General features: G+C 41.9%; 1 protein-coding gene across 5 annotated transcripts in view; it reads left to right on the top strand.

Annotated features, from left to right (window-relative positions):
• The window catches only part of F8 (coagulation factor VIII), a 110355-nt gene that overhangs the window by 8102 nt on the left and 79634 nt on the right, over window positions 1–22619 (top strand). For 4 of the 5 annotated variants that reach the window (XM_032846394.1, XM_032846395.1, XM_032846393.1 and 1 more), the window contains exons 2-6: window positions 6624–6745; window positions 10545–10667; window positions 12468–12680; window positions 20210–20278; window positions 22380–22484. In XM_032846394.1, the coding sequence (XP_032702285.1) occupies window positions 6624–6745; window positions 10545–10667; window positions 12468–12680; window positions 20210–20278; window positions 22380–22484 (632 nt within the window). Of the gene's footprint in view, window positions 1–2716; window positions 2753–6623; window positions 6746–10544; window positions 10668–12467; window positions 12681–20209; window positions 20279–22379; window positions 22485–22619 lie in introns of those variants that run through there. The other variant, XM_032846396.1, reaches the window with a different exon arrangement.

The following is a 22619-nucleotide window of genomic DNA, read 5'->3' as shown; positions in this document are numbered from 1 at the left end:
TGTGGTGGTATCTCACTGTAGGTTTAATTTGCATTTCTCTGATGACTAAAGATTCTGAGCACCTTTGCATGTGTAACTGGCTGTTCCTGTATTTCCTTTGATGAACTGTCTGTTCAGTTTGGCCCATTTTGAAATTGCGTTGTTGGTCTTGTTATTTTTGAGAATTCTGTATATATTCTGGATGTGTTTTCAGATGTACTCATTTTAAATATTCTATCCTAGCACCGAGTTTTTCATTTTGATGAAGTCCAGTTTATCTATTTTTTTTCCTTTGGTTCCTTGTGCTTTTGATGTCTTGTCTAAGGAACTGTTGCCAAGTCCAGGGTCACACAGAATTATGCCTATATTTGCTCCCACGAGTTTTATAGTATTAGCTCTTATATTTAGGCCTTGGATATGCTGAATTAAGTTTTATCTGTAGTATGAGGAATGGATTCAAGTTCCTTCTATAGTCTATATACTCTGCAGTTGTGCAGTGTTAATGACCCTAAAGTAGAGGCCCAGATGGTCAGTAGCCTGATCTCTAACTGAACAATCAGCCACTTATCCATTAATGTAGGTCTTGTTAAAAATTATTAAAATAATTGTACTTACTACATTGTATTTTGTACTGTAGCTTCCATCTAGCATACAGCCTGTGCTATAGTGAATTCAATGGAGAAAATGATTTATTTGTCATCTGGCTTTCTGTTGTTGTGTGGGCGGTCACATGTATTTTTACCGGGAAGAAGTTGATAGAATTTTTATTTTGATGATACCATTTTATAGCCTGGATTATTTTGATACTGATTAACAGGATAAGCTGACTCTGGACACATCCTGACAACCTCTGCCAAGTTTTGAAATAAACATCTGGGGAAATTCAGCTTTATATTATCTGTTCCTGCAGCTGCTCAACTTCTTCTTAGCAAAGGTCAGGGAATATAATAGGTTTTCCGATTCTTTTTAGATAAAATGTGAAAGAACAGTTCATGTGAAGGACATTGTTGCTAAATAGATTTGGCAAGATTTAAATATCGAATCCCAAGGGAAATGCATAAACAAAAATCCCACAGAAGTTAGGAAGGAGTAAAACCCATGAACCCTGGAACATTTTGTCACTGTGCAGATTACTGTGAAACTGACACAGGCACATACATCACGTGTTACTGCACCAGTGGAAACTCTTCACTCTAACAGAAAAGGTCCTAAATATGCACATCTCAGAACTGAATCAGAGACCTGGGTGGTGCTGATGCTCTTAGGAATGGCCCCTTGAATAGCGCCTAGTCTTTCTGTTTCTCTGTCCCGCAAGCTTATTTCTTTTGCCTCTGATTTTTGCCTCTTTCCTTAGAGGAAGAAAGGAAGTGTTTCTGTGTGTTCTGAATCCTGTTCCCTCTAGTAAACATTCTGTGTGTCTTACATTTTCAGTTTAGTCAGAAATATTAAAGTGGAAGTACAGTACTCTTGGACGTCAAAATACCTGTCTCTTGACATGGGTCTCAGTTTTGTTAGAAAGTGGTGGAAGCTTTGGAAAAACTGGGTTGGAGTAGACTCTGCAGAACCAAGGAGACAAAATGGAAAAAGGGGGTGAGTTGATGAGTGTGGAAGGGCATAGTTCTCAAAGTGGCTGGGAGATGGGACAAGTGGACTGAACAGAGGGGTTCAATTGATGGTATGGGCACCAGATGATACTGTTCAGTGACTACAAGCCATGTAGGTTTATGCCAAGGGAAGTTTTAGAGATGGATGAAATTAGAGCACATTTAAATATGAATTAATATGGGGTTGGGCTCCCTGGAAACGGACTGTGAGGGTTAGATGGCTGTGCGGGAAGTTTTTTGAGAGCGCTCAGAGGACCTGCACCCTAGAAGGGGAGGACAGGGAAGAAGTGGGGGTGGGCCCAGGGAGAAGCTGGGCTGCGGTGCAGGCTGATCCCACAGGGAGCTCTGGAGCTGGAGTGACCTTCTGAGTCGTCCCAAGTCGGGCTGCCTGTGGTGGGCCTTGTTCGTCTCCATCCTGATCCATCTTGAAGCACCACTTACCTCACATTTTGCCAACACTGGGGTGGCCCATACAGAGGCTGGTTGATGTTAATTGCCAGTCATCTTGTCCAGGGTCGATGCTCTCTGGTGGCATTAACGTACAATGTGAAGATTTGTACCTCTACTTCAGATCATACCCAGGGTCGCGTAGGGGAGCCCTGATGACCAGCTGCTAGTGGAGGAAAAAACCTGAGCTTTATTTACAGATGGGTCAGCTTGATACATAGGTGCAAAGGTGCTTTCAGTGGCTGGAGGGTCACCCTGTGCCTCTCCAAAGAGGTCTCTGGGTTCCTAGCTGCGCTTCCACTGGGAAGCACCTCGGCGCGTCCTAAGTTCTTGGGAGTCCCCCACGGTGTCCTGCTGACGTGGTCCACTGACCTTGGGCGGCGGCTTTGTCACAGATTCACAGCTGTCACGGAATGTCCAAAAACAACGCAGATAAAAAACATTCTTTCCAGCAAACATTGTTCGAATAATGAGAACATCTGTGCTTCCTTGAGTGATTTTGTAGCTTTTTAAGCACACAAATGAAAGAAAAAAGAAAAGGATGTCTGCTTTTTTACTCTTTGTGCATGTGTGCAGGCATGCAGGAAGTTTATAGGTACTTATCGAGGCTCGCTAAGTATCTGAATCGTTTCCTTGGGCTGTTGTGACATATCAGGGGCTCAGTGCTCGTCTCTGTGGCTGTCAAGGTGGACACTCCAGCAGCAGTCGCTGGAGCAGCTTTGGTGAGTCTGTGATGTCATGTCCACGAGCAGGCTCCACCGTGGCTCCTCCATTCATATGTCCATTCTGGCGGGGTTGGAGTTGCAGTGACTGAGGCTTGGTGCCTTTTTTGTGGTGGATACTCTCCACTTTTTCATTCTTTGATGCTCTTCCTTTCTTTATGTAGATCTGAGTTCTTAATTTTAATTTTAATTTCCCTCTCTCTGTGTAGTTTGCTGTAATATTTCTTGTAAGACAGCTCTACTGGCAGCAAATTCCCTCCATTTTTGTCTGTGTGGGAGTTGTTATTTCTCCATCACTGTTGAAAGATAATTTTGCAGGTTAGAGAATTCGAGGTTGGTTGTTGTTTTTCTTCCTCCCAACACTTTAGATATGCAACACTCTACTCTTTTCTTGCTTGCATGGTTTCTGAGGAGAAGTTGTATGTAATTCTTTCCTTTGTTCCTCTTTGGGTAAGGTGTTTTCCCTGTGGATTCTTTCAAGATGTTTTATTTACCTTTGATTTTCTGAAGTTTGAATATGATATGCCTAGAAATAAATAGTTTTGGAGGGCATTTGTCCTGCATGGTGTCCTCTGAGCTTGCTAGATCTGTATGTTGGTGAATGACATTAATTTGGGGAAATTCTCATTATTGCTTCAAATACTACTTCTGTTCCTTCCTTTCTTTCTTTTTCTTCTGCTATTCCATCGTATGTATTACAACTTTTGTAGTTGTCCCACAGTGCTTGGATATTCTAATCTGGTTTTCATCACTCTGTTTTTTTCTCTTTGCTTTTAAACTCCTGTGGTCATAGTTTCAAGCTCAGAGATTCCTTCCTTAGCCATATCCAGGCTACTCATGATTCTGTCAAAGGGACTCTTGGGGTTCCTGGGTGGCTTAGTTCGTTGAGCATCGGATTCTTGATTTTAGCTCAAATCATGATCTCAGGGTCGTGAGACTGACATTGGTCTTCATGCTCAGCAGAAAGTCTGCTTGAAGATTCTCTCCCTCTACCCCTTCCCCCATTTATTAAAAAAAAAGTTCATTATTTATATAATAAATAAAATCTTCGTTATTTTTATTTTTTTAATAAAATCTTTTTAAAAATACTAAGAGATTAATATCCAAAATGCACATTTCTCCCACTATCTGAAAGTTTGCTTTACAATGCTTTGCTTTTACAAACTACCTACTTTAGTATCTATTTTCACTAACTAAAAAAAAAAAATCTGAAGAGGATTGTGCCTTTTACAGAATGGAATTTTCTTCTTTGTTTTCTGCCATTTCAGTTTACAAAAGGTTTCATAGGCATGTTCTACTTTTGGATAGCAGGGGAAACCTGTATATGGAGAACTCCTTAAAACTCAATAAGAAAGAGGTGCCTGACTGGCTCAATCAGTGGAGCATGGGACTCTTGGTCTCAGGGTTGTGAGTTCAAGCCCCATGTTGGGAGTAGAGATCACTTAAAAAATAAAATCTTAAAAAGAAAAAGTAAGCAGACAACCTAATTCAGAAATGGACAAAACGGGGCGCCTGGGTGACTCAGTGGGTTGAGCCTCTGCCTTCAGCTCAGGTCATGGTCCTAGGGTCCTGGGATCGAGCCCCGCATAGGGCTCTCTGCTCAGTGGGGAGCCCGCTTCCTCCTCTCTCTTTCTGCCTGCCTCTCTGTCTACTTGTGATCTCTGTCAAGTAGATAAATAAAATCTTATAAAAAAAAAAGAAATGGACAAACCAGACTTGAATAGACATTTCTCCAAAGAATGTATACAAATGGCCAATAAGCACATGAAAAGATGCTCAAACTCACCTAGGGAAATACAAATTAAAACCACAAAGAGATAGAATCTCTCACCCATTAGAATGGCTATCATACAAAGAAAACCAGAAAATAAGTGTTGGTGAGGATGTAGACGCATTGGAACACTTCTGCACTGTTGGTTGGAATATAAAATGGTGGTGCCCCTGTGAAAAAGAGGATGGTGACTCTTAAAAACTTTTTGAAAATCACCATATAATCCATTAATTCCATTTCTGGGTATTTACTCAAAACAATTGAAAGCAGGATCTTGAAGAGATATGTGTATAACCCTGTTCACAGCAGCATTATTCTCAATAGCTAAAATGTGGAAGCAACCCAAGTGTCTGTCTATGGACGAACGGATAAACAACATGTGGTCTATTCATACAATGCAATGTTATTCAGCCTTAAAAAGGAAGAGAATTTTGACACCTGCTACAACATGGATCAATCTTAAGGACATTAAACCAGTCACAAAAAGACAAGTAACTTATAATCGCACTTATATGAGGTCCCTAGAATGGTCAAAATCATGGCAACAGAAAACAGAATGGTGGTTTCAGAGGCTGAGGGGAATGGAGAAGGACAAGTTATTGTTTAATGGGTATTGAGTTTCAGTTTTGCAAGGTAAGAGTTACAGAGCTAGATGGTGGTGATGGTTGTACTTAGTACCACTGAACTATATACTTCAACATGTTGAAGAGTGAATTTTATGTTTTATGTGTTTTACCACACTAATTAGAGCCCCCTGACACCTTCGCCCCAAGCTGAGCTCTGAGATGAGTGCACTAGGCTTCAGGGGAGTGACAGATGGAAACTGCCCTTGTTGGAATTACAACCAAGTCTACAAATGTTGAGAGGAGACATGCAAATGAAAACTTAATTGTTTCTGACATCAGTCAGACTGAAAAAGCATTGGTTTGCAGACCCAAAATTTATGCAGAGGACCAGGAAATGGGTTTGACACCAAGTAGTAAGGGTGGGGGTCCCTGTCTGGCCATTCATCCAGGTTCCTGGAACCTTGTCCTTATCCAGAAACTGGAAGGGGCTGGCTGGGTGGTGCCTGAGCTTGCTGTCCACCGTGGGATTCTAGACCCTGACACTTGGCAGTAACCAGGCAGAGAATGCACAGGGTTACTGGCTCAGCAGTTCAGACCACCTGGGGCACTGAAATGCATCCGCGTGTCTTTTTATAATGAGGCCCTCTACTCTCTTCTTACCCGTTTCTATCCTATTTACCAAAACAAACGTTGCCATACAAACCACAATGTAAGGAGAACCCACCCACTAGGTTTCATGTACACATCCCCCATTCTGCTCTGAAGGACCAGCCGCTCTTTCCTTCCTGGTGTTACTACAAAGCAAAGGTTGGATATTAAATGGAGAATGAAAGGGGGATCAGTTGAACTAACATGCATGATTTGTGATTTATTTTATCATATGGCACCTAATGTATCAGTGTTTTCATCTTAGCACAATCTGTGGTAGGTCTTAGCATGACCTACACCAACCTAAACCAGTCTCACTGCAGGTTTAATTTGCATTTCTCTGATGACTAAAGATTCTGAGCACCTTTGCATGTGTAACTGGCTGTTCCTGTATTTCCTTTGATGAACTGTCTGTTCAGAGTTTGGCCCATTTTGAAATTGCGCTGTTTTTGTCTTGTTATTTTTGAGAATTCTGTATATATTCTGGATATGTTTTCAGATGTACTCATTTTAAATATTCTGTCCTAGCACAGAGTTTTTCATTTTGAAGGTGAGTCAAGTGTCCTCCTGTTCTGTCATCTCAGGGGTAAAGGAAAATTGAATGCAAAGTCTCACAACTAGTGACGGGTATACTCAGGATTCAAACCTGGGCCAGCAGCATGGACATTGACAGGATGAGAAGCCATGTTCTTAAGTATAATGACCACTTGTCAGGTAGAGAGAGGGGGAAATGTTGGGAACCCGTCTATAGTAGGGATTTATATAGTTTCCAGTTTGCCTTGTTAACAGTAGAGGAGGGTGGGATGGAAGCTTTACTTCCAGCTGCTGAAAAGTGGGTTCAAACAGGGTCCACCAAAATGAATGACTTTTCCCTTTCTTCACACAGGTTTTCTCCTAGGGTGCCAAGTTCTTTGCCATTCAACACATCAGTCATGTACAAAAAGACTGTGTTTGTAGAGTTTACAGATGACCTTTTCAACATTGCCAAACCCAGGCCACCGTGGATGGGTAATATAAACAATATTGACTGTTTATTATGGAACTGAGTATCTGATGCTCGAGCAAGGATTCCCCAGGCCTCCCTTACTACCACCTGTTGGGGAAATACTGACTGAAGAGTCTGTCTCTTTGCTGGGCTTTCCTCCTCTGCTTGTTCTCTGGATGTCGGAGTGCTCTGGGTCTTGGACCTGGGTTTGTTCTGTCTTCTCTTTACCTTCGATCACTAGCTGATCTTACCCAGTCTCCCAATTTTAAGACATCTCTATGCCAGTAACTCCCAGGTTTAGATCTTCAGTTCAGACTGCTTACTTGATACGTCCTCTCAGATGTCAAATAAGCATGTAACAGGATATCAGAATGAGACATCTCCTACCTGAGAATTATTTTGGAGAATTATAGGTGATAAATATCCCCAAATTCTAAAGAGAGACTAGGAGCAGCTAGCTGGCTCAGTCAGTAGAGCATGTGACTCTTGATCCTGGGGTTGTGAGTTCAAGCCCTACGTTGGGTGTAGAGATTATTTTAAAATATTATAAAAGGTTAGTTTTACCCAGTTTGAAATTTTGGAGTAAGAAAAAGGAAGTAAATTTTATTGAGGTGGAAACAAACCATGAGAGACTCTTAACAATAGAGAACAGGCTAGATTGGTGGTGGATATTAAGAAGGACACATGTTATTATGAGCACTGGATATTGTATAGAAGTGACGAATCACTGAATGCTACTCCTGAAACCAGTATCCATATGTATGTACGTGTGTGTGTATGTGTATGTTTATATTTATATATATATATACACACATGCATATTTTTATAAATGTACATATGTGTATATATATGTATTTAGAGAAGGAGAAGGAGGAAGTAGAGCAGAGAGACTCCCAGGCTCCACACCCAACACAGAGCCTGATGCAGGGCTTAATCTCAAGACCCTGAGATCATGACCTAAACCGACATCAAGAGTCATACGCTTAACCAAGCAACCCACCCAGGTGCTCCTACTCCTGAAACCAATATTCTACTATATGTTAACTAACTAGAATATGAATTAAAATTTGTTCAGGTGGTGGCCCCAAATTGGTCCTGCAACCCTCAGCCCATCTTGCACCTCAAGCCTAAGTAAAAGGCGGCAAGGCACTTATGAAATAATTTAGATTTGAGGATTTCTTTGTTAACCATATTTGGTGATTTGTATGTTTGCCTCCCCATAGTGGGAGGGAGGTTTCACCCTCATGCCAAGCTGTAGTGAGGGAAGCTTTAAGAGAACCACGTAGAAGTTTTGACATAAGACCTGTGGAACTCATAAGACTCTGACTACTTCCTGCTTTTTATCTGAAAAAAACATTCAAGGTCAGAGACTTGGAAGAACTTCCCCTGATGGCATAATAAGGAAAGTAGGTTATAGCAGTGTGAGATGAGGAAGGTCATAGAACAAGATTTGTCTCAAGAAGACCCCGTCTGGGGGTGCCCGAGTGGCTCAGAGGGTTAAAGCCTCTGCCTTCGGCTCAGGTCATGATCTCAGGGTCCTGGGATCGAGTCCCACATCGGGCTCTGCTCAGCAAGGAGCCTGCTTCCTCCTCTCTCTCTGCCTGCCTCTCTGCCTACCTGTGATCTCTGTCTGTCAAATAAATAAATAAAATCTTAAAAAAAAAAAAAAGAAGACCCCGTCTGATGGGGCGCCTGGGTGGCTCAGTGAGTTAAAGCCTCTGCCTTCGGCTCAGGTCATGATCCCAGGGTCCTGGGATTGAGCCCCACATCAGGCTCTCTGCTCAGCGGGGAGCCTGCTCCCCCCCCACTCTGCCTGCCTCTCTGCCTACTTGTGATCTTTGTCTGTCAAAATAATAAATGAAATTTTTATAAAAAGAAGAAGAAGAAGAAGAAGATCCTGTCTGAGAGGTCTTCCTGCCAGGGCTAGGTGACCCCAATAGAAAACGTCTCTGATTGTATTGCCAGAAGGAGAAAGTGGCAAGAGAGAGACTAGGGACAGCTGGAGAAGGGATGGTTGGGAAGGGGAGAGTCTCCAAAGAACTCATACAAGTGCCCTAAGAAAGAAAGAGACAGAATTTTGGCACATCCCACAACCAGGCACTAACAAAGCCACATTATCACTCTTCTTTCCAAGAAACATCTTGTCTTCGTGCCTCTTTTTGTACTCCCATCCTTTTCTCACTAGCTCCAAGCTTCAAAGGTCAGGAGGCAGTAAGGTGAGTGGGAGAGGCAGATTAGGACAAGAAGATAAGAAAGCTGGAGGAGGGACGGACCCTTAAATTTCAGGACACACCAAATGTTTGATATTAAGTTAGACTAGTATCACTGGACTGATATGATACTGCTAATATGTGGTGGTTACTGGAAAAAATTTGGGATTGTTCAAAGTGCAAGAGGGGAAACTCCACTTAACACAGGGTTTTTTTTTTAAGATTTTATTTATTGGGGCACCTGGGTGGCTCAGTGGGTTAAAGCCTCTGCCTTTGGATCAGGTCATGATCCCAGGGTCCTGGGATTGAGCCCCACTTTGGGCTCTCTGCTCCGTGGGGAGCCTGCTTCCTCCTCCTCTCTCTCTGGCTGCCTCTCTGCTTGTGATCTCTGTCTGTCAAATAAATAAATAAAATCTTTATTTATATATACATATATAAAGATTTTATTTATATTAAAAGATTTTATTTGACACGAAGAGAGAGAGTACAAGCAGGGGGCAGTGCAGAGGGAGACGGAGAAACAGACTCCCCCACTGAGTGGAGAGCCCAATGCAGGCCTCGATCCCAGGACTCCGAGATCATCACCTGAGCCAGAGGCAGACATTTAACTGACTGAGCCACCCAGGTGCTCCTCCGCATAACACAGAATCTATGAAAAATAAATCTCTTTCATATTTTTGTCCCTTTGAATCTACTTCATTCAATAAATTATTTGTAGGCATCTTATACTTAATGTGTCCATAAGTCAGAAGTCTTGATTTTCTTACTATTCTGAATCGTGGCCTGACTAGCACCCAGTTGCACAAACCCAAACCTCAGGAATTCTCCTGGCTGCTCTGTAACTTCCAGTCCGTCAGCAAGTCTTGTTGACTCTTCATCTAAAATGAGTCCCAAGTCTGCTTTCTTCTTGTAAGTTCCAAATGCATGTAAACTCCTGTGGCTTACAAAGTCCTACATGTTATGTTCCCTGCCTGCCTTTATAACCTTATTTTCTGCTATTCCCCTGCTCATTCACACGTTACTCAACTATGTCGAGATTATTCCTGTCTCAGGACTTTTCCATTTGTTTTATCTGCTTTGGATATTATTCTACTAGATATTTAAAAATCTTGCTTCTTTTCAATTAGTCCGATCACTGCTCAAATGCCACCTCCTCAAAGATGCCCTTCCTGACCACTATGTTTAAAGGATTCCATCTTCTGCTTCATAACTTTCTAGCACACCACCATCTTTTATAGCGTTTACAACAATCAGAATATTTGTTTATTTCTTTATGTGCTTAATTACATTCTCCAGATTGTAATTTCCATGATCTGTCTTGTTCACTACTGCATCTCCAGTGCTTAGGGCATTTCCTAGAATATAATAGGAACTCAACTATGAGTTGAATGAATGGATGCATTGAGTGAATTACCAGAAATCTATCCTTACAACAACCATGACACTGAGGTGGTGATAGCAGCTTATGCATTTATTCGGTCAATTACTGCTTTTTATCAGTAATCACAGGTGCATGTTTTTCCACTGTGACTTTGGCCATCACTTTCATAATAGCAGGTTTTCTGGAGTACCACTCTCAAAGTAACCTTTAGGGGGCATCTCATTCTCACAGGTCTGCTGGGTCCTACCATCCGAGCTGAGGTTTATGACACAGTGGTCATCATACTTAAGAACATGGCTTCTCATCCTGTCAGTCTTCATGCTGTTGGTGTATCCTATTGGAAAGCTTCTGAAGGTGAGTCAAATGCCCTCCTATTCTCCTGTCATCTCAGGGATAAAGGTCTTACAGCTAGCGAATGGTGCACTCACTAAGTTCATAATACATCACCTCAGTGCTACCTGGCCATCCTCACCCCAAGACAGCTTTACACATTGTTGGCCTCTTATCAGACCTCCCCCACCTCTTTCCAGATCCTACCATTAGGAAAAAGGATATTCATTTCTTAATGAAATGCTTCGAACAAAGAAAGGTACAGAAAATAATATAGCACACAAACACGTAACCATCACCTCACTTTGCCAAATCTTGTTTTTTTTCTTTAAAGATTTGTTTATTTATTAGAAAGAGCACAGAGCCCATTGTAGGACTTCATCCCCTGATCCTGAGATCATGACCTGAGCCGAAACCAAGAGTTGGACACTTAAACAACTGCACCACCCAGGTGCCCATCTCTTTGCCAAATCTTAAAATTTCGCCATCTTTGCTTTAAGAAATTAAACATTATATAGTTGAATCCCTTTATGTAACCCCTCAGGCTCCCTTCCTCTCTATCCAAATATATCTGCTCTCTAGAATTTAATAGCAGCCCATGATCACACAGGCACCTTAACCACACACTCCATCTCCAGGGGCCAACTCAGGTTTTTAAAAATGTCTTCAGCTCTCTGGCAAGCGCAGCTGTTGGTCTGATGTTGCTTCTAGATGAAGCCAGTAGTATCTAGTGCACACTGAAGAGGGTGTCCCTATACGCCGGAGAGGCTCACTTTAGAGTGGGGACTACCCACCTGTACTTTGGAGGTGGCCTTTGGGGGCTGAAAGTCTGCAGTAAAAGTAAAGGCAGAGTAGGGGCAGTGCAGGGGTCTCCTGTACTGCTCTGTTGATGAGGTCCCGCTCTCAGATGTATAGATGTGATGGGATAAGATAAGGTATAAACGAAGAGCCCTCTCAGTGCTTTGGGCTGCTCTGCAACTCCAGAGACCATTATAAACCTGGGAAGTTATGGTGAAGTTGCTAGAAAAGTGTTTCAGTAGAAGCATAAGGCATTATGTCATTTCTTTTAAATATTCTCTACTTCTGTCCACTGAAATCACCTAGAAGCAAAGACACTTCATTAACAGTGAACACAGATAGTGCTCAATTTAGAATCGAGGTATCAAACTAATCCATGGGTTAATTTTAACATCACTAAGCATGAGACAGCCAGAAAATATCTGCCCCTGATGTGGTCTCCTCCTCCAGAGAAGAGCCAAGTTTAAAACATTTCTAAAAATGGCCACCTGGGTCACTCAGTTGGTTAAGCGTCAGACTCTACATTTTGGCTCAGATCATGATCTCAAGATTGTGAGGCGGAGCCCCATGTCAGCCTCTGTGTGAGGTGTGGAGTCTGCTTAAGATTCTCTTTTTCCCAGTCCCTCTGCCCTCACTCCCCTTCCCCTCTCTAAAAAACACTTGAAAATCTCTGTATCTCATCTTTCTGTGACCTTCACCAGTGCTCATTAAAGAGTCAGGGACAAAGTACATAACCAATGTATGTCTGTTGAGTTGAATTGATATGAACTAGGTAAAAAGATGCAATGATAGAAGTAGTATTATTGGTTAGAACCTGGAGGTCACAGTGAGAACCACTCAACCCCTCACGTTTGCATTAGTGGTCTACAACTTCTGCGGGATATATGAGGCTGCTTGATAGTCTTCCAAATTAAGTTGCAGAAAGTCTATTTCTTGTGTAGAATCTACTGGTAACAATAAACTTGCTATATTTCCTTGAGTGAACAATGCATATGGAAAGGACAGTGTTATCTCTTCTTGCTTTAGGTGCTGAATATGAGGATCAGACCAGCCAAAAGGAGAAGGAAGATGATAAAGTCATTCCTGGTGAAAGCCATACTTATGTCTGGCAGGTCCTGAAAGAGAACGCTCCAATGGCCTCTGATCCGCCATGTCTCACCTACTCATATTTTTCTCATGTGGACCTGGTGAAAGACCTGAATTCAGGCCTCATTGGAGCCCTGCTGGTTTGCAAAGAAGGTCAGTGTGAGAGAGGGTAGGACTCAGATGAAATAAGCAGGGAAGGGTCAATTATTAAAGCATCTGCGTTTTCATCTAAAAGAGGTTTCTATTCCTTAGCAACATGCCCATGGAAAGAAAATATTACATTCTATGGACTGTCTCAGTAGTTCCTTTTGTAAATTTTCTGTTAAGTTCCCTGAAAGCTTTCTGGAGATAAACACATCCATCTGTGTCTTCTGTATCCCAAAAGCATTTAAAACTTGTAGAAAAGCAGGGCGCCTGGGTGGCTTAGTCGGTTAAGTCCAACTGTTGATTTCAGCTCAGGTCTTAATCTCAGAGTTGTGAATTCGAGCCCCACACTGAGCTCTGCACTGGGCTCTGTGCTGGGTGTGGAGCCTACTTTAAAAAAAAAAAATCGGAGAAGAGTAAACATTTGTAACTTGTTCTAAAAATCATCTTAAATTTAATTAACCCTCGGGCACCTGGGTGGCTCAGTCGGTTAAGCGTCTGCCTTCAGCTCAGGTCATGATCCTGGGGTCTTAGGATGGAGCCCCACATCGGGCTCCCTGCTCAGTGCGGAGACTGCTTTTCCCTCTGCCTCTGCCTCTCCTTATGCTCAGGCTGTCTCTCTCTCTCTATCAGATAAATAAAATGTTTTTTTAAAAGGTTTTATTTATTTATTTGACAGAGATTACAAGTAGGCAGAGAGGCAGGCAGAGAGAGAGAAAGAGAGAGAGAGAGGGAAGCAGGCTCCCTGCCGAGCAGAGAGCCTGATGCAGGGCTCCATCACAGGACCCTGGGATCATGACCTGAGCCGAAGGCAGAGGCTTTAACCCACTGAGCCACCCAGGTGCCCCTAAATAAAATCTTTTAACATTTTTTCATTAAACGTGTTTTTATTTTATAGTTTAAGAGTATACACTAAATTAGGAAAGTAAACATTGCAGAATTTTCTTGAATTCTAAGTTTTTAATAGTGAAATCAGTTTCACAGGACTTTTGTTTCTCCTTTAACTATTAGTGCATGTCCCCACAATTTAGTGGCTAAAAATTACAATCATCATTTATCATTTCTCGTGGTTTTTGTGGGTCTCTCACGGAATTTGGGAGTATGTTTACTTGGTGGTCTATCTCAGGATTTTTTTTTAATGCTCTAGCCAGTTATTTATTGTTTGTGTATTTATTTATTGAAGAGAGAACAGGCACACGCATGTGGAGGGGGGGCAGAGGGAGAGGGAAAAATCCTCAAGCAGGACCCATGAGATCATGACCTGAGCTGAAATCAAGAGTCGGACACTTAAGCGACTGAGTCCCCCAGGTGCCCCCAAATGCCCTGGCCCTTTAGACTCTTCCCAGGGCTTTCTAGTCCCTGCCTTGAAGCCTTGGCTTTGGAAGAGGAAGAGAAGAGCAGGAAGAGGCACCAGAGCCCTGGCCAGACTGGAGACTCCGTATGAGCCGTTCTACCTCTCAGAATGGCAGCTGGGTGTGCAGTACTCTTGTCTAAGGGTTTCTGATGAGGCTGTAGTCAGACAGAGCTGGAGCCAAGGTCATCCTGAATGAACGTTTATTCACATGTCTGGCACCTAGGCTTGGAAAACTCAAACAGTTGGAGTTTTCCACAGGGTCTTTTCACGATGGGAGCTAGAGGGTACCCAGAAGTCTTTTTCCTTTTAAATGGACTTTGTTTTAGAGTAGTTTTTAGAGTAGTTTTAGGTTTACAGGAAAACTGGGCAGAAAGGAGAGAATTCTCAAATACCACCTGTCCGCACCCCACCCACAGCCTCCCCCACTGTCAGCATCCTGTGCCAGAGCGGTATGCTTCTTACAACTGGTGAGCCCACAGTGATGTAGCATTATCGCCCGAAGTCCTACTGTGCACGAGGGTTCACTCTTGTTGGTTTACAGGCTACAGGTTTGGACAAATGTAGAATGACACGTATCTACCGTTATAGTATCATACAGAATAGTTTCCCTATTCTAAAAATCCTCTGTGTCCCACCTCTTCATTCTTTCCTGCCCCACTCCCTAGCAACCACTGAGTTTTTAAATTATCTTATCAATAGTTTTGCCTCTTCCAGAGTGTCAAATAGTTGAAATTATACAGTACATAGCCTTTTCATATTGATTTCTTCCACTTAGTAATGCATTTAGGCTTTCTCCATGTCTCTTCATGGCCTGATAGTGTTTTTCTTTTTAGCACTGAGTAATGTTCTGTTGTCTGCATGGACCACAGTTTATCCATGCACAGTGAAGGACATCTCGCTTGCTTCCGAGTTTTAAACAGTTATGAATAAATCTGCTGTAAATATCCATGTGCAGATTTGTATGCACACATAGTTCTCAGGCTCTTCGGGTAAATGCCAAGGAACACAGCTGCTGGATCCTATGGCAAGAGTATGCTTTCTTTTGCAAGAAACCGCCAACCTCTTTTCCAAGGTAGCTCTATCATTTCGCATGAATGAGACTTCCTGCTGTTCCTCACCCTCACCAGCTTTTGGTGTTGCCAGTGGTTTGGAATTTGGCCATTCTCATAGGTATGTAGTGGTATCAAATTGCCTTAATTTGCATTTCCATGGTAATATGTGATGTGTGAACCATGTTTTTATTTTATTTTATTTTTTTTTAAAGATTTTATTTATTTGACAGAGAGAGATCACAAGTGGGCAGAGAGAGAGAGAGGAGGAAGCAGGCTCCCTGCAGAGCAGAGAGCCCGATGTGGGACTCGATCCCAGGACCCTGAGATCATGACCTGAGCTGAAGGCAGAGGCTTAACCACTGAGCCACCCAGGTGCCCCGAAGCATGTTTTTATTTAAAAGATTTTATTTGTTTTTTTGAGAGAGAAAGAGAGAGAGCACAAACCAGGGGGAGGGGCAAAGGGAGAAGGAAAAGCAGTCTCCCTGCTGAGCAGAGAGCCCAGCGTGGGGCTCAATCCCAGGACCCTGGGATCATGACCTGAGCCAAAGGTGTATGCTTCACTGACTGAACCACCCAGATGCCCCAAGCTTCCAACTCTTGATCTCAGCTCGGGTCTTGATCTCAGGGTCATGAGGTCAAGCCCCATGTTGGGCTCTGCACTAGAAGTGGGGTGAGTGAGTGAGTGAGTAAATAAATAAATAAATAATCAAAACATGTTTACATATAAAATATAAACAAATAAATTTAAAATCAAAAGAATTAATTGGCAGAAGATTGACTTAAAAAGTCAACAGAGAGGCATCTGGCTGGCTCAGGCAGTGGAGCATGCAACTCTTGGTCTTGGGGTTCTAAGCTTGAGCCCCACATTGGGTATAAAGGTTACTTAAAAATCAAATCCTTATTAAAAAAATAAAATCAATAAAATCAATTTTTTAAAAAGTAAAACTTTTTAGTCTGGATAAGATGGAAGAAACATAATGCCTTTATCTCCCATTGAGCTCAACTATAGAACCTTGACAAAATGCATAGCCCAGCCATTTGAGAATCCTAAAAATCAAATAGAACAAACAGATCAGGAAAGGCATCAGAATTTAAAGTACCACCAAACTGGCAGGGAATTTCTGTTTTTATTGCCCTTCAGTATTCCCCAAATGGGCAAAGGATGTAAATAGATATTTCTGGGGGGAAAAAAGATATAGAAATGATGAACAAGTATGTCAAAAGGTGCTCAGCATCACTCATCACCAGGTGGGAAATACAGGTGGTGGGAAATACAAATCAAAACCACAAAGAGATACCACCTCACACCTGTCAGAATGGCCAAAAGTAACAACATCACAGGGTGTTGGTGAGGATGTGGAGAAAGGGGGACCTTCTTGCACTGTTCGTGGGAATGCAAACTGGTGCAGCCACTCTGGAAAATAGGGTGGAAGGTCCTCAAGAAGGTAAACATAGAACTACCCTACAACCCAGCAATTGCACTATTGGGTATTTACCCAAAGGATACAAAAATACAGATTCAAAGACATACATGGACCCCAGTGTTTATAGCAGTGTTATCTACTATAGCCAAATTATGGAAAGGGGCCATTCATTCATTGACTGATGAATGGATAAAAAAGTTGTGATGTGGGGTATGTGTGTGTGTGTGTGTAGGAATATTATTATATGATGGAATATTACTCAGCCATAAAAAAGAATGAACGTTTGCTATTTTCAACGACAGTGATGGCACTAGAGGGTATAATGCTAAGTGAAATAAGTCAGAGAAAGACAAATACCATATGATTTCACTCATGAAACTTAAGAAACAAAACAAATGAACAAATGGAAAAAAAAAAAAGAAACAGAGAGGTAAATGAAGAAACAGACTCTTAACTATAGAGAACTCAGTGATGGTTACCAGAGGGGAGGTTCAGTGGGAGAATGTTACATAGGTGGTGGGGATGAAGGAGGACACTTGCGGTGAGCACTGGGTGCAGTATGGAACGGCTGAATCACTCTACTGTACACCTGAAACTAGTATTACACTATATGTTAACTAACTTGAATGAAAATAAAAATTTTAAAAATGTGTGTTTTACATACTGTCAATGAATAACTGGAAACCAGAATGTAAGAAGGAATGTTTACAATAGCTCCAAAAATTGAAAGTTTAGGTATCTAACAAAACATGTACATTGTCTGTATGGTGAAAACTACAAAGTAAAAGAAATCAGAGAGACATACTGTTTGTGTGCTATAAGATTCAACATAGTAAAGATCTCAGTTCTCCCCAGTCTGTAGATTTTCAGGAAGCTTTTTTTGTGGTCACAAACAAGCTGATTCTGAAATTTATATGAGAAGGCAAAAGTACTAGATTTGCTAAAATGATTTTGCAAAAGAATAAATTTGGAGTAATAATCTTACTCAATTTTACAATTTACTCTAAAGCTGCAGTAATCATAGCATGTGTTAGCAGAATAGACCTATAGATCAGTGAAATAGAATAAAAGTCCAGAAATAGGTCCCCACAAATAAGCCCAATTGATCTGGTACAAAAATAACTCAAAGGAGGCATCTTGTCAACAAATGGTGCAATGATCTTAGACCTTATAGTTATACAAAGAGTAACTCAAAATGAGTTATAGCTCTAAATGTGATATATACAGCCGTAACACTTTTAGGAAACATAGTAGAATATCTTCATGACCTGGGGTTAAGAGAAGGGTTCTGAGAAAACATCACACAATTCCTAAAAGAAAAAATTGATATATGTGATTTCATCAACACTAGTAATTTTTGCTTTTGTAATGAAAAAACACTTTTAAGAGAATGAAGGGACAAGCTTTAGACTGGGAGGAAATATTTGCCAATCACGTATCTGGCTAAGGACTGATGTGATATATATAAAAAATATGTTCACAATAATGAAGATATTTTTTGTTTTATATACGTATTATACATGTGTATTATATGTGTATGTATTATATATAAAACGTGTTCTCAAATCTCAATAATAAGGAAAAAAAAACAATTTTTTTAAATGGACAAAATAGGAGTGACTGGGTGGCTCAGTCGTTAAGTATCTGCTTTAGGCTCAGGTCATGATCCCAGATTCCTTGGATACAGCCCCGTATCAGGCTCCCTGCTCACCCTCCCCCGTGCTTGTGTTCCCTCTCTTGCTATGTTTCTCTCTGTCATAAATAAATAAAATCTTTTTAAAAAATGCTTAAAAAGGTAAATGGACAAAATATTTGAATAGATAATTCACCAAAGAAGATATACAAGTGCCAAATACATGAAAAGATGTCCAGTATCATTGGCCATTAGGAAAATGCATATTAAAACCACAATGAAATATTGCTACAAATATATTAGAATACCTAATGTGATAATTTAAAAATTGTTAAGTATGCTGTTAAGAATGCAGACCAACAGGAAGTCTCATACATTCTTGCTGGGGATTCACAATGGTATAGCCACTCTGGAGTACAGTTTGGCAGTGTAATGTTGTGATTTAAATAAAATATATATTTGGCTTTCATCTCCTTCCTGGTAGAGCTTCTAAAACCCTTGAGATTTTCTGTGACGAGGACAGTAACAATGTCTTTTGTTATGTTACTGAGGTGATTTTTGGCCTCTACACCTAAGGATGGGGGCTGATCACCGGTAGAGTCAACAAAGTGATTAGAGGGCTAGAATTTTCAGTCACACTTGGCCCCAGCCCCCCACCCCTCTCTCACAAGGGGAAAGGAGAGAGGGGCTGAATATTGAGCTCAGTCGCCAATGGCTAATGATTTAAGCAATTACACCTATGTAATGAAGATTTCATAAAACAAAAAACAAGGACAGTGTTCAAAAAGCTTCCAGGTTAACCTGTGGGAATCTACACCATCTCCGGGTAGATAGTTTCTGAATTTTACTGATACAGGCAACAAAATGGATGAATCTCTAAGGCACTATACTGAGTAAAAAAGCCAATCTCAAAAGGGTATATATTGTGTGGTTCCATTTATATGACAATCTCAAAAATACAAATATATTGCAATGGGAAACAGATCAGTGGTTGCCAAGGGTTACGGTTAGGGATGTTGGAACTGTCCTGTGTCCTGATGGTTGGTGGTTTCGTGTTAAGATCCATAGGCTTGGGGCGCCTGGGTGGCTCGGTGGGTTCAGCCTCTGCCTTTGGCCCGGGTCCTGATCTCAGGGTCCTGGGGCAGAGCCTCGCATCAGGCTCTGCTCAGCAGAGAGGCTGCTTCCCTTCCTCTCTCTCGGCCTGCCTCTCTGAGGGCTTGTGATCTCTGTCTGTCAAATAAATAAATAAAATCTTAAAAAAAAAAAGACCCATAGGTTCACACACCAAAAGTAAGAGTCAGTTTCACTGTTTGGTGATTTTAAAAATAAAATAAAAAGAATCCAAATGTTTTCAGACAGCTTTACCTGCAATTTAAATTTGTATAGGTGAGTTACTTTCTTCATCCAATCAAAGACTTACTTTCAAAGTGTCAAGAGTACAAGAAAAAAGGAGAACATCATAAACAAAACTCTTCCTGCTTAAAGTAAACCTGCAATGAAAATTTCCCAATCAAATGAAGACAACCAACAAATTCAATAATTAAAGCATGTTGGTATACATGGTGTTCACTTAAAGTGTGATTATAGGTGTTTAATATTGATTATTGTTATTTTGGTCATAATACTTTGCAAAAGTAAAAAAAGTTAAAAGCATAATAGAAATTTTCTATATTTAATTGCCTATATACATACTTGCCTTGAACAGTATTTACAGTTTTTGTAATCTTTCTCTTTTATATTTGTTCTGAACACATGCATATATATATGACATATGATTATATGAGCTTGTATTTTGCATGTTTGTTTAATTTCATTTTCTGAGTGATTCATTTTTCTTATATTTTATATAAGTACCGTTCTGCAACAAATCTGAAGTGCAAAAAAGTCATTTACCCCAAATAGTTTTAGAAGAACTGGTATAGGACACCTGACACCAAAGAAGCAATACTGTGGTCAGGTTAACAGGGTTAGGGTTAACCCAAGAGACAAAGCAATAGGTGAAGTGACATCTTCTAGTGTTGATTTCCCATGATAGGGTTCTCAAAAGAAGGTGAATGTTCTCACTTCTTTTTCAGGGAGTCTGGCCAGAGAGAGGACACAGGACTTGCCTGAATTTGTACTGCTTTTTGCTGTGTTTGATGAAGGTTAGTGACCTGCAGTCTGAACTTGGGGCTCCTAAAAAAGTAGGATATGTTAATTATGTTAATTTAATCTGGTGTTGGAGAATAAGGGCTGCTGTTGTCCAGAGGAAGTGATTATAAAGTAAGATCAGAAACTACTGTTCAGGAATGAAGCAGATGGGGATGAAACTGAGTTTCAAGAAAAAGCACAGCCTGCGTTCCATTGGGAGCTGTCCGGTAAGAAGATGGAGGAGCTGGATAACGGGCTGGGCTCATGCCCTTCCTTATACGTATCCATCTGCCTGTCGATGGACGCTCGGGCTGCATCTGTGTCTTGGCTTTTGTAGGTAATGCTGCAATAAACACAAGGTCCGATATCCCGTTGCTGGGTCATAGGGCAGCTCTATTTTCGACTTTTTGAGGAGCCTCCATGCTGTTTTCCAGAGTAGCTGCACCAGCTTGCGTTCCCACCAACAGTGCAGGAGGGCCCCCCTTTCTCCGCATCCTCACCAACACCTGTCGTTTCCTGACTGGTTAGTTTTAGCCCTTCTGATGGGTGTGAGGTGGGATCTTACTGGAACTGGCTCATCTTGAAATGGAAAGTTTGGGAGCACCTGAGGGGTGTAGCCGGTTGAGCACCCACTCTTGGCTTTGTCATGATCTCAGGGTCTTGGGATTGAGCCCCATGTCCTGCTCCACGCTCAGCAGGGTGTCTGCTTGAGGATTCTTTCTCTCCCTTGTCTCTGCCCCTCCCCCCTCTAAAAATTTAAATAAATCTTTAAAAAAGTACCGAAAGTGTATCTTCTTTAGACAGCAGTTTCCCGTTTCCTCCACCCCTCTGCTCCTGGCAGGCAGCATTGCACCGTGTCACTTAAACCTCTCTGTGTGTCAGTGTCCTCACATTGAAAACTGAAATAATAGTCCTTTCTTCGTAGCACAGTGGTGGGGATTAAGTGATTTAAGTTAAGTAACTTAGAACATGATGTGGTGCAGAGCTTCTGCCACCTCCTCCTGTCCCATCTTTTCCTCCCACACTGCCTGTTTGGAATTGAGGACCCCATCATCCCTCTCCTGACGAGTCCCCCTGTCTTTTCGCGTCCCCTGACACTCCACTCCTGATGACCTGTCTCGCTTCACTGTGCTGCTCTCCCTGCCTCTCCGCTCAGGCCCCAGCCACCTGGGGCACATTTTGTGTCACACTGAAATATGCCGTGTGCTGCTCATTCATGCTGTTACCTCTGCCTGGAAAATGAAGTGTTCCCTTCTCTTTCCGGTCTGGGTTAGAAGCCTCTTTATATGTTCCCATAGCACCTGGAGTTTCCTCCTTATCACACAAAACCATCACGGCCTGCTTGTTTGATTTTATATCCCTTTCCCTTCAAGTAAAGTGAAGTCCCTTCCCCTCTCTGTGTCTGTATTAGCCTGTTCTAATCTCTGTTACATGGTTCTTCACTCTGTTATAATTGTCAGTTTCCCTAGTCAAGCTAAATTGTAAGCAGAGAAGACACAGTCTCTGTCCTCAGGGCCTAGCCCTCAGTAGCGCTCAGTAGATGTGTTTGGCTGGGTGCTTCAGAAACCTTCAGCATTCGCTGTCAGCCGTTTACACCAAGGGCCAAGTTCAGGGAAACAGCTGTCCAATAATAATATTTACAGCGCTTTCACTGTTACTCGTTTCAGGGAAGAGGTTGGAAAGCTTTCATGTTCTTGAGTTTTCATTACTACAACCTGAGTGAAGTAATTTGGACACGGACTGAGAGCCCTTTTCTAAGATGATTTTCATTTGCTTCCTTTTAAATGACTCTGTGAATGAATTGAATGAAGTCCTCATGGCACCAACTAACCAATATTCTCCCTTCTCGTTATCGTTTGCCACCATCTCTTCCCATCTACTGTCGTGGACAAATATAGGGAGAGATAATCCGTTTGAGCAAGAAATGTCTGCCTTTTGGTAATTGTCCTCTGCCTTTCTCTTACTGACTTGGAGCGCAAGTCATCCATGCCTACTGTGCTAACAAAAATGCTTAAGCTGGGAGCAGTCTTTGCCCCATGGGAGGGAAGGAGAGAGGGAGGGTGACTCATGAGACAGACAGTTAACTGGCCCTGTCTTTGCCTCCTCTCTCATCAGGGAAAAGCTGGCACTCCGAAACAAACGAGTCTTCAGATCCGGCATCTGCTCAGGCCCGGCGTGAAATGCATACAGTCAATGGCTACATAAACAGGTCTCTGCCAGGTACGTACTCACCTGCTCCAGAAGCTGCAGGGTCAGGGCATCTAGGTGGCGCCGTCGGTGAAGCATCTGACCCTTGGTTTCAGCTCAGGTCATGATCTCAGGGTCATGGGATGGAGCCCTGCTTTGTGCACGGCC

The sequence above is a fragment of the Lontra canadensis genome, unplaced genomic scaffold (genome assembly GCF_010015895.1).
Source record: "Lontra canadensis isolate GAN:19392208 unplaced genomic scaffold, GSC_riverotter_1.0 scaffold174, whole genome shotgun sequence".
NCBI lineage: Eukaryota > Metazoa > Chordata > Mammalia > Carnivora > Mustelidae > Lontra > Lontra canadensis.
Note: the sequence above shows the minus strand (reverse complement) of the source record. Positions and strands in the feature narration are given on the sequence as shown.